Raw genomic sequence first — 20928 nt, forward strand, 5'->3', positions numbered from 1 at the left:
ATCTGCAAAATTATCCTTCAATAAAATATACACTCATGTGAAACAAACACAAAATATGCCATATCACACCTTGTTAGGGAGATCATCATCATCAGGGGTGTCACCTCGTTTGGCCCTTGGTGGCCCAGACAACCTGACAACAAAAAGTATCATAAGTATATAAAAAATAGGCAACCCAACAATCTGTATCCTGATTGACTGCATACTTAAGTTATGGAAAAATGGATTTGAGAGTTTATTATTATGAATGTTATAAACTGTCTACTATGCTACAAGAGTTATTTTGGTACTACTTCTATTTGGTCTCAAGAACACACACATTAAAAGCTGATTTGTTAATTATCTCACAATGTGTCATTCCTAAATTAACGATCTACTCTGGCTAAACGTGTGTGTGTGTGTGTGTGTGTGTGTGTGTGTGTGTGTGTGTGTGTGTGTTTGTTATTTTACCCTAGTTCATAAAAGTATAACTCTACTCTGAAAGCCAGCAAGCTTTTGTGGTGCCTACCAACAACACAGTGCTTCTGCTTTCTGGTGTGTGGTCTCCTTTAATCCTAAAGTATTTTATTTCATATATATTTACGTATCAATAAAATAATTAAGAGCACATAACGATTTCTCTCCACAAACATTTATTCAGTTCTGATCACAAGGAGTGAATTTAAGCAAGAAGCAACAAGCAACTTCACAAGACATGTGAAAGGAAATGTCGGACAGACAGAGTTTTCAAAACATTTTGCAACTTTATGTGATGCTGATGTAAACAAATGGTAAGTGGTCACAATAAGATCAATCTAGCAGTCACAGGCTGCCTCATTTCTGACATCTTTCAACACCACTGAGCTCCACTGTTGCATCCTGTAACTACAAAATATCTCAAGAAAATTTGCTGCTTTCACTGTAAAATGGTGTGTACCAAACTAAAGGCTTGTTTAATTGAGCAAGGAAAGTGGAGAATAGATAATAAAGATTAATTTTAGCACTGACAAGGCCCCCATCAATCCCCTCATTTCCTGGTTATGCCACTGAACATTTCCACAGCCAAATGGTTAGTGTCACTGCCTTCAGTAGATATGGACCTGGGTTTTTTACTAGTACCCCTCAGACTTTTTTCTGAGGTAGTGTAGTCTGGAACAGGTTACACTCAGCTCCACAAGGCCAAATGAGGAACTGCTTGAATTAATAAGCACCTGGACCATCAGGATTCAGTTACTGGAAATAATAGCTGGCAAGTTCGTGACATGCAGTTCAAATGTCCCACGATCATAAATCACTCCTCACACTGCCTTGTAGGTAGCAGTCAGCCTCTCAGAACATGCTATGGCCTAATCCGCGAGTGCTGTTTAAGTTTACCACTGGATCACTAATAAAACAGCTGAGATATAGAAATGACTATAGACTTGTTGAAGGAATGAACCACCACCCACCTGAAGTGATCAACAGGAACCATACAAATCATAAATTTAAATGGTCAGACAAGAGTTTGAACATAAATTCAGTCTCTTTGCTGCCAGTGCAACAACTGTTACAGTCAGACAGGCATTTAGCAAACGACTGTAAGAAACAGAAACTAAATTCTACACTGTTTATAAGCCTAAAGCAGTGGCATGTTTTATTTTTCTTTTAAAATGAAGCTTCAGAAACACAGACGCCTCCTATGTGTGTTATTGTGATGATTTACCACATCATCCAAAAAAAATGAGGTAATCTTTTTAATCTGATGGCACCAACTAGAATCAAGCCAGTAATTTAAGCCACGTGATGAATATTGCATGGACTAAACTTTTCCATATTCAAAGCTTCACTGTCTTCACTCTCTATTGATGAAATTCTTGAATCCTCAAGTTTAAATTTAAAAAATTGTAGGCAGCATGTATGTTACAAATCACATGCATGAAATTTTTTGTATCTTCTAAACAAATGCAGTATCAAAGCTGTGATTTATATTATTCTGGACTCTTAGTACTAAAGTCAAATAGTTCTTACCCCTCTTCTTTTCACGAAAAAATATCCACTCTCATCATTTGTGTGCACCAGGTGATGCACCACAGAATTTTGCTATGCAATGTAATTACATCACCGTCAGTTACGGAAACATTACATGTCAACATCTACCAGCTTCCTTTACTCCTACAGTTGTAGAACGATTTTGATAAAGGCTACCAACCTTGTTTTGATCTCCGGGAGAAGTTTAAATCGTCATAACTCACATACCACTCACGTAACCTTGTAGAAATCTCACTACATGGCAAAACAGAGCCTGTATCTGACCATTGGTCAATATTGCAATGTACAATATGGAATCAAGTAACAGTTACGAGCAGTGTCAAAAACAAGAAATGACACTTCAAATTTAAAACATGATTATTAAGCACATGTAACAGTACACTCAGAACTGAGCTGCCTGCCCTTTCAGAGTGTGCTTCTATTCAACAATATTGTGTCAACAAGTAAGTCTCAGAATCTCCTAGAAACCACAGATGTCAAATGATAAATAATTGCAGATAGCAGGAATATAAGTGGTGATGCAGATATCACCAGCTACTTAAACACTCTTCAAATGAAACAACATTATTCAATTAGCAACGCTATGTCTTCCATTTAAGATGTTAAAACTGGCTGTCAATTATGCATTCAGAGTGCTGAAGTATTAGACAGACCAAACAGCACAGTTTTTAATTCACAGGGACCATTAGTTGCCCTGAAAGTAGCCTTTTCCCAGTCAACCCCTTCAGCCACATCGACAGTGAAGTATACTTCACTCCCTTCAGACAGCCCATGACAACAAGTATACACACTTTTTGGTGACTTTGTCGGTCTGTAATTGATGTGAAAACACCAGATGTCATCTTTCTTCTAAATGAAGATCACAGGGGAGGACTGAGGACACTCTGATAGCTGAATGATGCAGCATAGCATCCACTCCTCTTCCTACTGATGGAGCTATAGGCACCCTATACCAGTTCTGAGATATGAAGGGTATTATCCTCAGTGTTGATATGCACGGTGTTTCATAATTGGTCATTGGGTCTGCTTCCTATCCACTTCGGGCTTGAATGCTCCAGAAGCTAGACACCACTCATTGACAGCATTTATAGAAGTTGGCAATCGAGAGCTCTCTTCGTCCACTTGTGATCAATACAATCTTCACTGACATATACATTTCTTTTGCGAGGCAAAGCACATCTTTGCACTTGGTCTCTAGAAGAGCATAGCGTTCCAAAGGATTGGAAAAGGGCACAGGTCATCCTCGTTTTCAAGAAGGGACGTCGAACAGATGTGCAGAACTATAGACCTATATCTCTAACGTCGATCAGTTGTAGAATTTTGGAACATGTATTATGTTAGAGTATAATGACTTTTCTGGAGACTAGAAATCTACTCTGTAGCATTCAGCATGGGTTTCGAAAACGACGGTCATGTGAAACCCAGCTCACGCTATTTGTCCACGAGACTCAGAGGGGCATAGACACGGGTTCCCAGCAAGATGCCGTGTTTCTTGACTTACGCAAGGCGTTCGATACAGTTCCCCACAGTCGTTTAATGAACAAAGTAAGAGCATATGGACTATCAGACCATAACAGAACGCAGCATGTCATTCTCAAGGGAGAGAAGTCTTCCGAAGTAAGAGGGATTTCAGGTGTGCTGCTGGGGAGTGTCGTAGGACCGTGGCTATTCACAATATACATAAATTACCTTGTGGATGACATTGGAAGTTCACTGAGGCTTTTTGCGGATGATGCTGTGGTATATCGAGAGGTTGTAACAATGGAAAATTGCACTGAAATGCAGGAGGATCTGCAGCGAATTGACGCATGGTGCAGGGAATGGCAATTGAATCTCAATGTAGACAAGTGTAGTGTGCTGTGAGTACATAGAAAGAAATATCCCTTATCATTTAGCTACAATACAGCAGGTCAGCAACTGGAAGCAGTTAATGCCATAAATTATCTGGGAGTACGCATTAGGAGTGATTTAGAATGGAATGATCATATAAAGTTGATTGTCGGTAAAGCAGATGCCTGACTGAGATTCAGTGGAAGAATCCTAAGGAAATGCAATCCGAAAACAAAGGAAATAGGTTACAGTACGCTTGTTCGCCCGCTGCTTGAATACTGCTCAGCAGTGTGGGATCCGTACCAGATAGGGTTGATAGAAGAGATAGAGAAGATCCAACGGAGAGCAGCGCACTTCATTACAGGATCATTTAGTAATCGCGAAAGTGTTACGGAGATGGTAGATAAACTCCAGTGGAAGACTCTGCAGGAGAGACGCTCAGTAGCTCGGTACGGGCTTTTGTTAAAGTTTTGAGAACATACCTTCACCGAAGAGTCAAGGAGTATATTGCTCCCTCCTACGTATATCTCGCAAAGAGACCATGAGGATAAAATCAGAGAGATTAGAGCCCACACAGAGGCATACCGACAATCCTTCTTTCCACGAACAATACAAGACTGGAATAGAAGAGAGAACCGATAGAGGTACTCAAGGTACCCTCCGCCACACACAGTCAGGTGGCTTGCAGAGTATGGATGTAGATGTAGGTGTAGATGTAGACTAGAACTTTACAGTTATACTAAATGTTCAGGCAATTTACCATAGCATGTCTTATTTATGACGGTGGGGGAAAATCTCTTTTCCAGAAACACCGTTGTTGAGTGGACTTGGAATAGCTTCATCAATCTGGAGCTCCAATCTTCCACACTATACGTCAAACAATGGAAAATCTAGGATGGAATGTAACAATACCAGAGAAGCAAAGTTGCTACTCAACATATAGCGGAGATGCTGAGTCGTGGTAGGCACAATAAAAAGATTCACACAAAGCTTTCGGCCATTAAGGCCTTTGTCAGCGGTAGACACATATACACGTGCGCGCGCCCACACACACACACACACACACACACACACACACACACACACACAACTTGCACACATTTCTGCAGTCTCAGCTCTCTGAGACCACACTGTGAACAGCAGCACCAGTGCATGATGGGAGTGGAGACTGAGTGGGGGTAAGGAGGAGGCTGGGGCGGGGAGGGGGAGGGATAGTATGGTGGGAGTGGCGGACAGTCAAGTGTTGCAGTTTAGACGGAGGGCAGGAGAGAAGGTGCGGAGGGGGGTGGGGGGATGGGGGGGGGGGGGAGGGGTAAGTATCGGAAAGGAGAGAAATAAAAGAAATTAAAAGACCGGGTGTGGCAGTGAAATGACGGCTGTTTAGTGCTGGAATGGGAACAGGGAGGGGGCAGGATGGGTGAGGACAGCGACTAATGAAGGTCACTGTCCTCACCCATCCACCCCCCTCCCTGTTCCCATTCCAGCACTAAACAGCCGTCATTTCACTGCCACACCCCGAAGGTCACTGTCCTCATCCATCCAGCCCCCTCCCTGTTCCCATTCCAGCACTAAACAGCCGTCATTTCACTGCCACACCCAGTCTTTTAATTTCTTTTATATCTCTCCTTTCCGCTACTTACCCCCTCCCCCCTTCCCCACCTTCTCTCCTGCCCTCCGTCTAAACTGCAACACTTGACTGTCTGCCACTCCCGCAATACTATCCCTCCCCCTCCCCACCCCAGCCTCCTCCTTACCCCCACCCTGTCTCCACTCCCATCATGCACTGGTGCTGCTGTTCGCAGTATGGTCTCAGCTCTCTGAGACTGCAGGTGTGTGTGTGTGTGTGTGTGTGTGTGTGTGTGTGTGTGTGTGTGTGTGTGCTGCTGCTGCTGACAAAGGCCTTAATGGCCGAAAGCTTTAATTGTGTGAATCTTTTTATTGTGCCTATCACGACTCAGCATCTCCGCTATATGGTAATCCAGCGTGCGCGCGTGTGTGTGTCTACTGCTGACAAAGGCCTTAATGGCGGTGAGTAGCAACTTTCCTTCTCTGGTATTGTTACACTCTATGTCAAGCATTTGATACCAATACAACATGCCCCAAACTTTACTAGCACCTGAACAGGTTGGTTGCCTATGATAATGTCTATGTGAATGCCTAATATTCTGGTAACTGGCATCCATTGAGAACTTTCATCTATGAAGTTCTCACTTCCGCAGATTGTCGTCTCATTAATTTTTCTGTTTTCTGCAACTTGAACCTCTGGCAGTGTAGAATGACTGTCACGCTTTGGAGAGTGGCCTAGTCCAGGACAGGCTGTTGAAAGTCTTTCTTTTCTGTGTATTGTCTCGATGGGCTCCATTTGATGATATTCTCTTTCATCGTAACATCCTTCAAAAGAAACATTTGACAGATGTCCTCTGTTTCACCCTTCCATATGTGTGTAATTTCGTCAGTTTCTGCCATATTCAGGTTCAAGATGAGAAACAGTATGAAAACAGAATATACTGTCTGCATCATCTCCCCGACATTTGGCTCCACTCTTCATTTGTATTGCAGCATTCAGATTTTCTGCTGGTTGCCACTAAATGTTTTTCAATCTCCACCTGAAATTGTCCCACCTCTTGAGCTTCTAGCTGTTTTCAAATCACTACTGGGCTGAACTACCCAAGGACAAGTTGACTAATGGAAGACATATCATGTAATCCCACGTTATACACAGCAACATACTATAATCCCTTCAGCCTTTTCACTGAATATTGGCCAGAGTTTCTCCTGAAACTCTGCTGGTTCCATGATGTGTACCTGACTCATTAATGCTTTCATACCCACTTACTTGCATGTCTGGATGAACAGACATTAATGACAATTGACAGCCATCCCATGTTAATATGAAATAAATTTGCTGACTGTGAATATCTTGGAATTATCTGTGTTAGGTACAGATGACGTCGTCGTTGTTGTCTTCTTCAGTCCAGACTGGTTTGATGCAGCTCTCCATGCTACTCTATCCCGTGCAAGCTGCTTCATCTTCCAGTACCTATGCAACCTACATCCTTCTGAATCTGCTTAGTGTATTCATCTCTTGGTCTCCCTCTAAGATTTTCACCCTCCATGCTGCCCTCCAATACTAAACTGGTGATCCCTTGATGCCTCAGAACATGTCCTACCAACTGATCCCTTCTTCTAGTCAAGTTTTGCCACAAGTTTCTCTTCTCCCCAATTCTACTCAATACCTCCTCATTAGTTATGTGGTCTATCCATCTTATCTTCAACATTCTTTTGTAGCACCGTTTCTATTCTCTTCTTGTCCAAACTATTTATCATCCATGTTTCACTTCCATACATGGCTACACTCCACACAAATACTTTCAGAAACAACGTCCTGACATTTAAATCTATACTCGATGTTAACAAATTTCTCTTCTTCAGAAATGTTTTCCTTCCCATTGCCAGTCTACATTTTATATCCTCTCTCCTTCGACCATCATCAGTTATTTTGCTCCTCAAATAGCACAACTCCTGTACTACTTTAAGTGTCTCATTTCCTAATCTAATTCCCTCAGCATCACCTGGTTTAATTCGACTACATTCCATTATCCTCGTTTTGCTTTTGTTGATGTTCATTTATATCCTCCTTTCAAGACACTGTCCATTCCGTTCAACTGCTCTTTCGAGTCCTTTGCTGTCTCTGACAGAATTACAATGTCATCAGCGAACCTCAAAGTTTTTATTTCTTCTCCATGGATTTTAATACCTACATCAAATTTTTCTTTTGTTTCCTTTACTGCTTGCTCAATATACAGATTGAATAACATCGGGGAGAAGCTACAACCCTGTCTCACTCCCTTCCCAACCGCTGCTTCCCTTTCGTGCCCCTCAACTCATAACTGCCATCTGGTTTCTAGACAAATTGTAAGTAGCCTTTCATTCCCTTTATTTTACCCCTGCCACCTTCAGAATTTGAAAGAGAGTATTCCAGTCAACACTGTCAAAAGCTTTCTCTAAGTCTACAAATGCTAGAAATGTAGGTTTGCCTTTCCTTAATCTATCTTCTAAGATACATCGTAGGGTCAGTATTGCCTCACATGTTCCGACATTTCTACAGAATCCAAACTGATCTTCCCCGAGGTCAGCTTCTACCAGTTTTTCCATTTGTCTGTAAAGAATTCATGCTAGTATTTTGCAGCTGTGACTTAGTAAACTGATAGTTCGGTAATTTTCACATCTGTCGACACCTGCTTTCTTTGGGATTGGAATTATTATATTCTTCTTGAAGTCTGAGGGTATTTTGCCTGTCTTATACATCTTGCTCACCAGATGGTAGAGTTTTGTCAGGGCTGGCTCTCCCAAGGCTATCAGTAGTTCTAATGGAATGTTGTCTACTCCTGGGGCCTTGTTTCGACTTAGATCTTTCAGTGCTCTGTCAAACCCTTCATGCAGCATCATACCTCCCATTTCATCTTCATCTACATGCTCTTCCATTTCCATAATATTGTCCTCAAGTACATCACCCTTGTACAGACCCTCTATATACTCCTTCCCCTTTCTGCTTTCCCTTCTTTGCTTAGAACTGGTTTTCCATCTGGGTTCTTTGATATTCATACACATGGTACTCTTTTCACCAAAAGTCTCTTTAATTTTCCTGCAGGCAGTATCTATCTTACCCCTAGTGATATATGCCTCTACGTCCTTACATTTATCCTCTAGCCATCCCTACTTAGCGATTTTGCACTTCCTGTCGATCTCATTTTTGAGATGTTTGTGTTCCTTTTTGCCTGCTTCATTTACTGCATTTTTTTCTCCTTTCATCAATTAAATCCAATATTTCTTCTGTTATCCAAGGATTTTCACTAGCCATTGTCTTTTTACCTACTTGATCCTCTGCTGCCTTCACTGTTTCATCTCTGAAAGCTGCCCATTCTTCATCTACTGTATTTCTTTCCTCCATTCTTGTCAATCGTTCCCTAATGCTCTCTCTGAAACTCTCTACAACCTCCGGTCATTTCAGTTTATCCAGGTCCTATCTCCTTAAAGTCCCCCCTCTTTGCAGTTTCATCAGTTTTAATCTACAGTTCATAATCAATAGATTGTGGTCAGAGTCCACATTTGCCCCTAAAAATGTCTTACAATTTAAAACATGGTTCCTAAATCTCTGTCTTACCATTATCTGAATAATTTCTTTTATCTCATCATACATTTCATCAATCTCTTCGCCATCTGCGGAGCTAGCTGGCATATAAACTTGTACTACTGTGGTAGGTGTGGGCTTCATATCAATCTTGGCCACAATAATGCGTTCACTGTGCTGTTTGTAGTAGCTTACTCGCACTCCTATTTTTTTTATTCATTATTAAACCTACTCCTGCATTACCCCTATTTGATTTTGTATTTATAACCCCTATAGTCATCTGACCAGAAGTCATGTTCCTCCTGCCACTGAACTTCACTAATTCCCACTATATCTAACTTTAACCTATCCATTTCCCTTTTGAAATTTTCTAACCTACCTGCCCGATTAAGGGATCTGACATTCCACGCTCTGATCCGTAGAACACCAGTTTTCTTTCTCCTGATAATGATGTCCCCCTGAGTAGTCCCCGCTTGGAGATCCGAATGGAGAACTATTTTACCTCAAGAGGACGCCATCATCATGTAACCATACAGTAAAGCTGCATGCCCTTAGGAAAAATTACAGCTGTAGTTTCCCCTTGCTTTCAGCCATTCGCAGTACCAGCACAGCAGGGCCATTTTGGTTAGTGTTACAAGGCCAGATCAGTCAATCATCCAGACTTTTGCCCCTACAACTACTGAAAAGGCTGCTGCCCTCTTCAGGAACTACACGTTTGTCTGGCCTCTCAACAGATACCCCTCCTTTGTGGTTGCACCTATGGTACGGCTATCTGTATCACTGAGGCCCGCAAGCCTCTCCACCAACGGCAAGGTCCAACATTCATGGTGCATATGCTACCTATTTTCACATTCATTGGTACTTTGATAATGCAGATCATACGGACAATGCATTGTCTGTGCTGGATTCCTACCCGTAAAGACAATGGTTTTTGTGAAGGTGTACTGGAGTCACACCGACAGCTACGTGGCATCTTCACCAATCTATGTCACATTGAACACATTTAGTCATTGACTGGCAATTGAACAAGAATCCTGAACATAACTGAGCTTTTGTCCACCTGTCAACAAATAAACTCTTGATGTAACCACTGAGCTGGAAGCAATATTGTCATATAAAGCTCAATTGCCTGCCTTGGCCGAGTATTCTTCTTTATTTGTAAACACAAAAATGTTCTGGTACATTACAGTATCCACAAGTAAGTAAGTCCCAAAACCTTCTAGAACTCACAATAGTCAAACGATAAATAACTGCATGGTGGGAAGCAAACCAGCAACTCCTATATTACCACACTACTATGACACCATGGCAGATGACACATAACACACAGCAATGTACTATGAGGTCATTACTTTACATCTTCACCGATTACTTGCATATGTTCCCAAAATATAATAAAAATTAAGCCTCAGGATGCTGGTTCATAAGTAAGTCAAACAACTTCAGAAAATAAAACACTTCAGTTGAAGAGAAATAACCCATTTTATTTCCTCACTAGTAAACTTTGCTAAGTCTATTTTTATACATTTTTGTGGAGTGCACAAAGAACCAGAACTTTCTCCCAACAGCCTCTTAGTCTAATACTAATTTTCAGGTAAATAACAATTGTTGGAGTTAAATCACAACACACCTTCAAAAATCTGAAATGCAAATAAAAACACTGCGCAAGAGAAAAGAAATGCAACTCTCCATGCTTTGCTGATGTCTTCAGATTACAATTCAGATCACAAGAATACGAAAAGCTCACATAAAGGATTGTCACCAAACCCACATCCAATGCTACACCAGAATCTGTCTTCTTCCCTGCATGCCATAGTAGTATGAACATCTAGGCTTTGCTGAAATTCAAACAACTCTCAAAAATGTTGAACACTTTGACTTTACAGCTAACCAGTGCTCTAACTACAGCTTTACTGGCTTTTGCATCAGCACAGGCTTCCTCATCGGTTTTTCTTCTTTTACTATTTGCAAACCTGTAAATGCTGTCTGCTAGTAGGGGCTAACATTATTTATCATCATGATGTTCCTCTAGAACAATAAGAAAACCTCAAGCAAACATATCAAGTAACTCGTCCAACAGAATCTTTAAGCAATGGAACCTTCCAGAAGCCAAATTACAGTCAGCTTACAGAAACCCAATTCATCAGCAAAATACTGCCAATGTAGTTCAATTATAACTTACAAATATCCAACATTTGGTGGTCTTCTGTGTCTCCCTTAATGTAACTAAAGCCACAGTCCAAATTAAAAACTAGTTTGCTTAATTTACTGTTATGAAAGAATTTCTTTTCATGCTCAGAAATCAAATAAAAAGGTTTTAGCAAATAAATTTTTTAAGACTACATGCACACCGATCTGCAAATCTATCGGGCACCACTACAGTGGATAAAATTATGGAGATTAGGGTGGATTACATATACAGGCAATTGTTTATACTGCCAGCATTCAATAAAAGAAGTGGAGGAAATGATACTGATATTTATTAGAACTTGTGAAGCAAGCTGAGGAAGCTTCCCAGTTTTCCTAAGTCTTCAGTCAAAGTAAAATACGTCAAATTATAAAGTTAACTAATGGGTTACCTGCTAAATACAGTCCTTGGATCTCCTGGCCTCTTCTTCACCGCTGGTGACTCATCCTCTTCTGGTCTTGCACCTGGATCCCGGCGTCCTCTGAATAAATAAATTTCTACTGATTACATAATTGTTTGCTAGGTTCCTACTAACAGCTAAAGGTAATAACAAATTTCAACTAAAAACAGATATTAAGTTACTACTCTACCTGGCTTAGGTATTCTGCACCCTGCAAAAGAACAATATGTACCACATAAATGTGTCAATTTAATGTTCAAAGAACCTCCATAATCACAGTTACTGACACCCCTACACACACAAGTTTTAGTAACAAATACTAGTGGATACTCAAAGATGAAACACTTTCTATCTAGTCCTCAAACAGTAATACTCAGATGACTTCCAGTAAATAGCACACATGCATCAATCTAAATTACTACAACACAGCTGCAACCAAAATATCTGTACTGAAAATTTTAGTTGTTTTATTTAACATTTTTATATGAACAAATACTCAAATTTTTACATGACAGTCTTGACTTTACAGGTAGTCTGCACGAACACTGACTATGAGGCACGTTTCTCTTGTTGACAAAATTAAGTGATGGGGGCACCAACTCCCTGCATTCCACTCCCTCACAAAACACTTCATGGCACACACTCTACCCACCTCCATATCCTCTCTAATGGATGCAAAGAAATGGTAAGCACATAGTAGTGCTTTCAATGGGAGTGCCCAATATAAATTTAATTGTTAGTATCTATCAGACTGTGTAGTTTCAGTATGCAAGTGATAACAACACCCCACTCCTAAAAGAAAATACCATCAGCCATAGCCAACTGCAAAGTGAACACAAAGAGTGTTGAAACAGACATTCTGTGGAGTTGTATCCCACAGCGTTGTGGTGTGATAATAATAGCTTGGTGCTAATGTGGAAAGGGGGCTAGTATTTCACACACCATTACAACTGAAAACATTTGAGAATGAGTAACAATTCTGATGAGGGAGACTATTCATGATGGCATTATTCAAGGAAATATGTTCATATGAGATGATTTGGGAAACTCATAGAAAATCTACACACATACAAGGAATGGTCTACCATTTGTAACCATGAAATGAGACATAAGAACAGTGGTTGTAAAAAGAGCGTAACCGACAGGGACCAGACACAAGAGTTCAAACTCAACAGGGATTGCTGCTGTCACTGAATAAAGGTCGATCTCAGCCAGTATCCTAAAGAATATTGCAAAGAGGACTTATGCCATGGACATTTGGAGTCAGGTACCTCACAAAAAGCCATTGTTCATAGTAGTACACAACGCTTCACATCTTTAATACACCAAACAGCACAGACCGTTAACGGTAGCTGATTTGAAGTTTGTAGGTTAGTCACAATTTATCCTCTTTTCATATGATGGAAGCCAACTGAGTGCACCAATGGCCCAACAAGCCATTCAACTTGCAGTGTATGGAGAGTGAAGTTCAATCAGATTATCCACAATACAATTCAGAATCATACTGAGTGAACAGCCAAGACATGATTATGAATTACTAGACACACACTATAAACTGCTGCAAATACGCTCATCTTCCTAAATGAAAACAGCTGTGTTCACAGCACTATTCTGAAAGGCAAGTGTCACAAGTCAGACCCCAAAATGGTGTATTACGTCAAGCATCTGCATACTGAAGGTGACGCTGCACCATATGCCAGGCTCCCATAATCTAGGTGTGCAGATTGAGAGCTTTGTAGAGCAGCAAAAGTGTAGAGCAGTCTGCATCCCAGCTGGTGTTATTGAGACAGCAAAGTGTATTAAGGTGTGACCAGCATGTTTGCTTAAGTCAGTGAAGAAGGGAAAGCCATGTCAACGATGCACGGAAGTCCAATCCCAAAAGCTGATAAGACTCCACCACACAGACCATTTGGTCATCGAGGTAGAGTTCTGGTTGGAAATGGACAGTACGACAGTGACAGAAGTGCGCGACATGTTGTTGGCAGAAAGCCGGAAGCTATAGGTGAGAGCCTCCAACTTCACCTTTTCATATGGCAACCTGTAGTCGACGTTCAGCAACAGCCACAACTGAGGAGCAATAGTAGATATAAAAAGTCATCAGCATACAGGGAGACCAAATCTGTAGGCCTCACAACTGCAGCTAGACCTCCAATAGCTGCTAGAGAAAGGGGGCACACTCAATACAATGCTCTGGGGGACCCCATTCTCTTGTATATGGGAGTAATGTGGGAAGCACCAAATTGAACCCAGAAAGGATGGCAAGACAAGAAGTTCCAGATCCCAGAGACCCCACTCATAGAGGTAAATGATGACACCATGTAGTGTCATAAGCCCTATGCAAGTCGAAGAAGACAGCAATGAGTTGTTGATGCGAGAAAAAGGTTGGTTGGTTAATTTGGGGGAGGGGACCAACAGTGAGATCATCGGTCCCATCAGATTGGGGACGCAAGTTGGCCATGCCCTTTTAAAGGAACCATACCAGCATTTGACTAAAGTGATTTAGGGAAATTACGGAAAACCTAAATCAGCATGGCCAGACATGGGTTTGAGCCGTCGTCATCCCACAGCGGGGAAAAGGCAGACCAAATATCAGACTCCAGGCAGAACTGTCAGCAGTAGTTGGCAGAAACCGCCCTGGCATGGAACCACAAGTTCCCGAGACTCAAAGTACCAACTAACCCATCCGCTCACCATACATTTAAGTAACTCGCAGAGAACATTAGTGATAGCTGCCCATCTCAAGGGGGTACTTACCCAGCACCAATACTGGAACAATCAAGCTTTCTCACCAATGAGAGGGGAACTCATCCCCACTCCAGATATGGTTGAGAATTGCAAGGATGTGACACTGGCAATCCACTGATAAGTGGTTGACTATTTAGCTATGGATGTGCTCTGGCCCTGGAGCCATGTCAGGGCAAAGGGGTAGGGCAATGAAGAATTCCCATTCACTTAACGGAGCATTACAATGTTCCAGGTGAGGTGTAATAAATGATAAAGGAACTCATTCTAACTGCTGTTTGTGGACATGAAATGCAGGCTGAAAATTCTCAGATGCAGAGGCCCAAGCATAACGAAAAGCACAATTTTTCGCAACAGCATCTGGATCAGTGTAGTCATCATCATTCAAAGAGATACCAGGAGGTGGAGGAGGAGGAGGAGGGAGGAGATTAGTGTTTAACATCCTGTAGACAAAAAGTTCATTAGTGACGGAGCGCAAGCTCGGATTGGAGAAGGATGAGGAGGAAAATTGGCCATGGCCTTTCAAAGGCACCTCCCGACGTTTGCCTGAAGCAATTTAAAAAAATCACACGGAAAACCTAAAACTGGGTGTCTGGACGTGGGTTTTTGCCTGAAGCAATTGAAAAATGTGAGTCCAGTGTGCTAACCACTGCGCCACTTCGCTCATTACAGAGATACCAGGTACACCTGTGGAGAACTGGTGTCCACAGAGGCACCAAAGCTTCACACAAACATGCGAAGCAGTAGAATGTTGTACAATGGTAGCAACATATTGCTCCAAGCACTCTCGTTTCTATTGTTTTTTTGAGATGGCAGTCCTGGGCACAGCCATTTAAAGGCAATGAATTGCTACATTGATGGCTGTTGCTTATGGCATCGGGGAGCCCACCCACAATCTCTAATGGCTGTGGCAATCTTGGGATCCATCGAGATACTGCCTTTCGATTGAGGATCCCAAGGCAGAGTCAGCTGCGGATAGAATGGCTGCAATTGTGCTCTGGACGACTGCCTCATACCACAATGTGGCAGGGTGCAAAGGGTGACAGCACTGGTGAAACATCCCAATCAGCTTTGCACAGAGTCCATCTGTGTGGACATCCAGTCGAGTGACGACGAGAACACGTCAAAATGATTGGAAAATGATCACTGTCACACACGCATCATAGACTCTCCAATGGATGGACAGGACAAGACCTGTGCTGCAAATATAAAGATCGATGGCTGAAAAAGACCCATATGCCACGCTGAATGTGTGGGAACATCAGTATCAAGAGGCAAAGATCGAGCTCAGCGAGCAAGTTTTCAACAACTTTATCATGGCCAGTGGTTGTAGTTCCATGCCACAAAAGGTTGCACACTCTGAAATTGGCAAATCTGCAGTGCTGTGTCTGTGGTCAATGTTCCATTGTGAACACTCCAATTCAAACTAATGCATGTTCAGCAGTGGCTGCTGTGAACACAGTGACCTTGTCCGTCATATGTGGTGAGGGTCAGTCACTGCTGTCTCACAGTGGCTCGGTGACGCAGTGTAGAGTTCTGATTGAACGCTCCACTTCAAACGAATGTATCTCTGTCTGTGACCGTCACTAGTGACCGTCACCAGTGTCCCAGTGTGAAACGGACCTAAGATGGAAGCCTGGCAACAACAGTGCACCAAGGACAAGACCAAAACCCAGTAAATATAGAACAGAGTAGCATGTTCCACAGACCACAAGGTCTGGGTGAGGACACAGACACCATTAAGTATTCGAATAAAGTTAGTCTTCAGGTGACAAATATGGGGCAGCCATGTCAGTTTTTTTATCCACAAGATGTGCCTGAAATCAGGATTGTGCAACAATGTCCAAACACTTGGTACTAAAGTAGAGTCCTGTGTCAAGATGGACTATGGCACAATGTACAAGCACATGAACCACATTTTTGCAAGAGAAAATTGGAAGCCACATGGGTCAGTCCATATGAAAACATCCAATGATGGCTGCTAAACCATTTTTAAATACTTGGATTTTTTTTACTCATAATTACCCTATAGTTGAGAAGTACAGAGATTTTTTTAAAAAAAATTTACCTTGCACTGTTACTGAGTAGCAGGCATTTTTATTTTAAATGCACGGCGGTTTTTCAATTTGGAGACGTTATCGTTAATTTAAATATCTCTGCACTGGGTTAAGTTACAACATTGCAATTCATATGATTGTTTTTAGAAAAGTCTCCTCTACAACATTGTTTATTACCCAAAACACTCTAAATTAAAAAATAACCAGTCGAAGTGACCTGCAAAGTTTGGTATTGAAAATTTAGAAAATCCAATTTTTTAGCCAAAAATAACAACCAAGGCATGATTTATCAGTGTGTGTGTGTGTGTGTGTGTGTGTGTGTGTGTGTGTGTGTCCTCCAGTTAGATATATTTTGTATATACTCAATGGATTTTTGGGATGCCATGAAGAATTCTTCAAAGTCCCCACTGAACGCTCTGACATTGCTTTCTTCCCTGATGTGTTGGGTGGTCTACTTAGGCACGCCGCAGTCACATTCTGGCGAAGGCATCAGTCCCCATTTGAAGAGTGAGTCAGCACATCTTCCATGCCCAGTTCTTATTCGGTTCAGAGTTGACCAGATCTTGCGGGACTGCCTCAGTAATACAAGGCATTAGGTGGAAAACTGTTGGGGCATTTTGGAGCCATTCTCTTCTCCAAGAGTTAATGTCAGCCCCAATGAGGCTGTCGAGAGCACAAGAAGGATGTTTTGAACGAAGCCTCTTGATACTCAGGTATATCAACGTGTACCAGTGGTTCAGGGTTTGCTTCAATCTTTTTGTATTCCCTAAACATGGCTGCTTCTCGTCGAATTTTTGGGGGTGGTATATGACTCAGGACAGGTAGCCATATGTTAGGTGAAGACCTAACTGTTCCGGAAATAATGTGCATGGTTTTGTTAAGTTCAACATCGATTTTGTTCACATGACTACTGTTTAGCCACACTGGTACACAGTACTCCACCGCAAAGTATACCAGGCTCAGCGCAGACGTCCTCAGATTTGTTGCCGTTGATCCCCAGGTGGTTCTGCTGAGTTTGTGGATGAGGTAGTTTCTTGTTCTCATCTTGGCAGCTGCTTTTGTAAGGTGTGATTTAAATGACAAGGTTCTGTCTAATGTGACATTTAGGTACCTTGGCTCCTTGTGGCTGAGGTGTGTGTCGTCAAGGTATACTTCCAGAGCTCTGTCGGCTTCTCTGTTATTGAGGTGGAAGCAAATTACTTCTGTCTTCATGGCGTTACACCCAAGCCTCCATTTACAGAAGTATGCTGCCAGGGCAGATAGATCGGATGTCAGGGTTTCTTCCATTGTGTCAAAATCAGTGTGCCTCGTTGCAATGGCCCAGTCATCAATGTATAGGCTGTAAAGCAGGGGGGCTATGTTTCTAAAATCCAAAGTAAGTTTTTGCAGGGAACTTTACATTAGTGGTGCAGGATGAAATACAAGGGTAGCACTGAATCAGTGACCAGGCAACAGTGAACCCATTTGTTTTGTTTTGTACTTCAAAAATGAGAAAGACAAAGTTTGCAGTTCTTCAATTTGCATTCTACGTGCCTGCTTGGAGCACAACACTTTGGCTGTCCATGTGTTTCAAAAGTATGTAACAAATTACATAAAAGAATGGTTGCCCAAAGTTGAGATGCTCATATACTTTTCAGATGGAAGTGGCAGTCAATACAAGAACAAAAAGAATTTTTCAAATCTTCACTACCACAAAGCAGATTAGCAGATTTTGGTTTGGAGGCCAAATGGCACTTTTCTGCCTCTTGCCATAGTTTTTGTATTTCATTTTATCTGTTTCTACAATCATGTTATAATTTCATGTATTGACTCGTTCCCTGACCATGGAGACTTCTCCTTAATGTGGTCCCACGGAACAATAAATAAATAAAAATGCATGTGATGGTGTAGGAGGTACAATAAACATAAGGCAAGTAATGCCAGCCTACAAAGAAAGACCGCAGACCAAATTCTTACAATACAGGTCATGTATACCTTTTGCAAGGATAATATTAAACGCATCACTTATTTTCTCTCTCAGAAAGAAGAGGTAGTTCTTCATATCAAAACATCATTTAAAACCAGATCTGAAAACTATACAGCGATGAAAGGAACAAAGTAATTCCACACATTCCTTGGCATTATATAAAACTTAGTTCGATGCTACGTAACACCAGAAACTGAAATTTATGAGAATCATTGTGTCAGTAAAATTACACCTGTCTATAACATTGAATGATTCAGTGGCAAGTGTGTATGATGGACAATGGTGGCTTGCACAAGTTGAAAGAACAAGTTTGGAAAACAATGATGTTTTTGTGCACACTGACCACCCTGCTGACCCAAGAACAACATTCAAGAAATCTACTAGTGGCAAAGTTTGGATACCAATGAAAAAGGTATTAAAGAAGTTTTTAGTGCTTTAACGTACCACAGCAACTGGGAGGTCTTTTGCATATAATTCAACACCATAACTTCAATAACAATAGAAGACATCTAGCCAATATCACACAAGAATTAGGCAACAGCCATAAGATCAATTGCAGTGTAATGTGAATTATTTTCTGATCTTCAAAAACTCTTATCTTAGTTCATAGTCAAATATCAATGTTGAAATTTTTAGAGTACATTGCTATCATATTGGTGTACAAAATGTGCAAAAATCAAATTTTTACATTCAGTCCCATCAGAGATAACTAGCCCTGAAATTTATAAAAAATAAAGATACTCAAATTACAAAAATTTATATACAATTAAGGAAATACTTGTCAGTGTTCTTGCTCTATATAAAGCTAGTAGCTTATGTTATCTAACTAGAGAAAAAACACATACTGATGAATCATTCCTTGGTTGTTATTTTTGGATCAAAAAGTGGATTTTCTGAATTTTCAATACCAAACTTTGGAGGTCATTTCGACTAGTTATTTTTAATTTAGGGTATTTTGGGTAATAAACAATTTGAAGGGGAGAATTTTCTAAAAATAATCACATCAACTGCAATGCTGTAACTTAACCCAGTCACAGATATAATAAAAATTTAGTAACGATGCAAGGTAAAAAAAAATTTAAAACTGTTTTGAACTTCTCAGTTACAGGGTAATCATACATTAAAAAAACCAAAATATTTAAAAATGGTCAAGCAACCAACTGAATTTTTACTGGATGACTTGGATCACTTCACTTGGATTGACCCACAGGAAAGGTCCAGTAACGGACCTTTGGATGACTGACCTTTAGATGACTCACTAGCATTCAGCCAGGCTACAGATTAGGAGATATACCAAATACTAAGGTCACCCACATACAGTATAAGGGTAACCATTAGCCCAATAGGGTCACTATCCCACCAATGGCTGTAAGGAACAGTAACACTCAACATGGAGCCCAAGGGGCACCCTTATCTTAAACCTGTGGGGAGCTGAGTGACATACCAACTCCAACCTGAAACGATTGGAGGAATGGAAACTGATGAATAGAATGCGATACAGTACTTTGAAAGCCCTAGTCCAGAAGTTAAGTAAAATCTGATGGCATCAAGCAGTGTTGTATGCCTTATGTTTGGGGGGGGGGGGGGGGGGGGGGGGGAAGGCACAAGGGGGAGGTGGGACTGCACTTAGATGTTGCCATTTAGAAAAAGCCTGTTGGATTGCTGTTCACAACCTAACTGGATAGTTGAGTGTGGATCATCCCCTCCTAGAAACAACACTGATGAGGTCAAATGGCCTTGTCATTCAGCACAATTGTCAGACTAATGTCCTTTCAAGTAGCTGGCGTAGAGCATGTTGGCATACTAATTGGTCAGTAGCAGTCAACGGACACTGAGTTTTTTCCTGACTTACAGATTGAGATGATGGCACTATTTCTCCACTTCAAAGAGGAAACACCCTCTAGCACACCTTCTGGCAAATCCTGAGTAGATGGTGTCTGCAAGCCACATTTGTATATTTAATCACCTGATTATGAATTAAATCACGTCCAGAATCCATATCCTGAGACAACCTGAAGCAGTTCCCATTCTGTGAATGGTTCATTATTCAATTCAGAATTATGGGGAGTAGAGGGTAGCAGGATGTCTTCAAAATGTCCTTTACGCATTCAGAAAGTAGCCGAGTAAGAATAGAACACCATGAGGTGTTCAGCAAGATCTGATACATCAGTAGAAATACTACAATGAAGGAGAAGACCCAGAACAGTTAATCTTCAGTGGCCAAGTAGACTATAGTGCTTGGTCCACACCTGAGATGTACGTTCCCAAGAGGGAGACAAAGTACCCTTAGAATTACTGTTTGCTGTGGTTAATTAGGTAGGGAGCCTTTGAGAGAACTGCTTACAAGTTATGAGGGCAGCCTACAAAGAATATCACTAGAGACACAGAAGTGCCCTTTGATGGTCCTAAACAGCTGTTGCAATATCTTTGGTCCACCAGAAACCAATTGATTGGGCTCTTAGAAAGGGGGATAGCAGTTCCAGCAACACAAGCAAAAATTAAAAATTTTAATTAATTAATTAATTAAATTTTAAAAAATAAATAAATAAAAGCCATTGACAAACATAGTTTCTGAGTCTGCTAGCACGATTTCTTCTTTTTCTCCTT

General features: G+C 41.2%; 1 protein-coding gene across 2 annotated transcripts in view; it reads right to left on the minus strand.

Annotated features, from left to right (window-relative positions):
• The window catches only part of LOC124612506 (pinin), a 61346-nt gene that overhangs the window by 27586 nt on the left and 12832 nt on the right, over nucleotides 1-20928 (minus strand). For both annotated transcript variants that reach the window (XM_047140750.1, XM_047140749.1), the window contains exons 3-4: nucleotides 11548-11637; nucleotides 70-133 (exon numbers count right to left, since the gene is read on the minus strand). In XM_047140750.1, the coding sequence (XP_046996706.1) occupies nucleotides 70-133; nucleotides 11548-11637 (154 nt within the window). The remainder of the gene's footprint in view (nucleotides 1-69; nucleotides 134-11547; nucleotides 11638-20928) is intronic.

The sequence above is a fragment of the Schistocerca americana genome, chromosome 4, assembly GCF_021461395.2.
Source record: "Schistocerca americana isolate TAMUIC-IGC-003095 chromosome 4, iqSchAmer2.1, whole genome shotgun sequence".
In the NCBI taxonomy this organism is placed as follows: domain Eukaryota; kingdom Metazoa; phylum Arthropoda; class Insecta; order Orthoptera; family Acrididae; genus Schistocerca; species Schistocerca americana.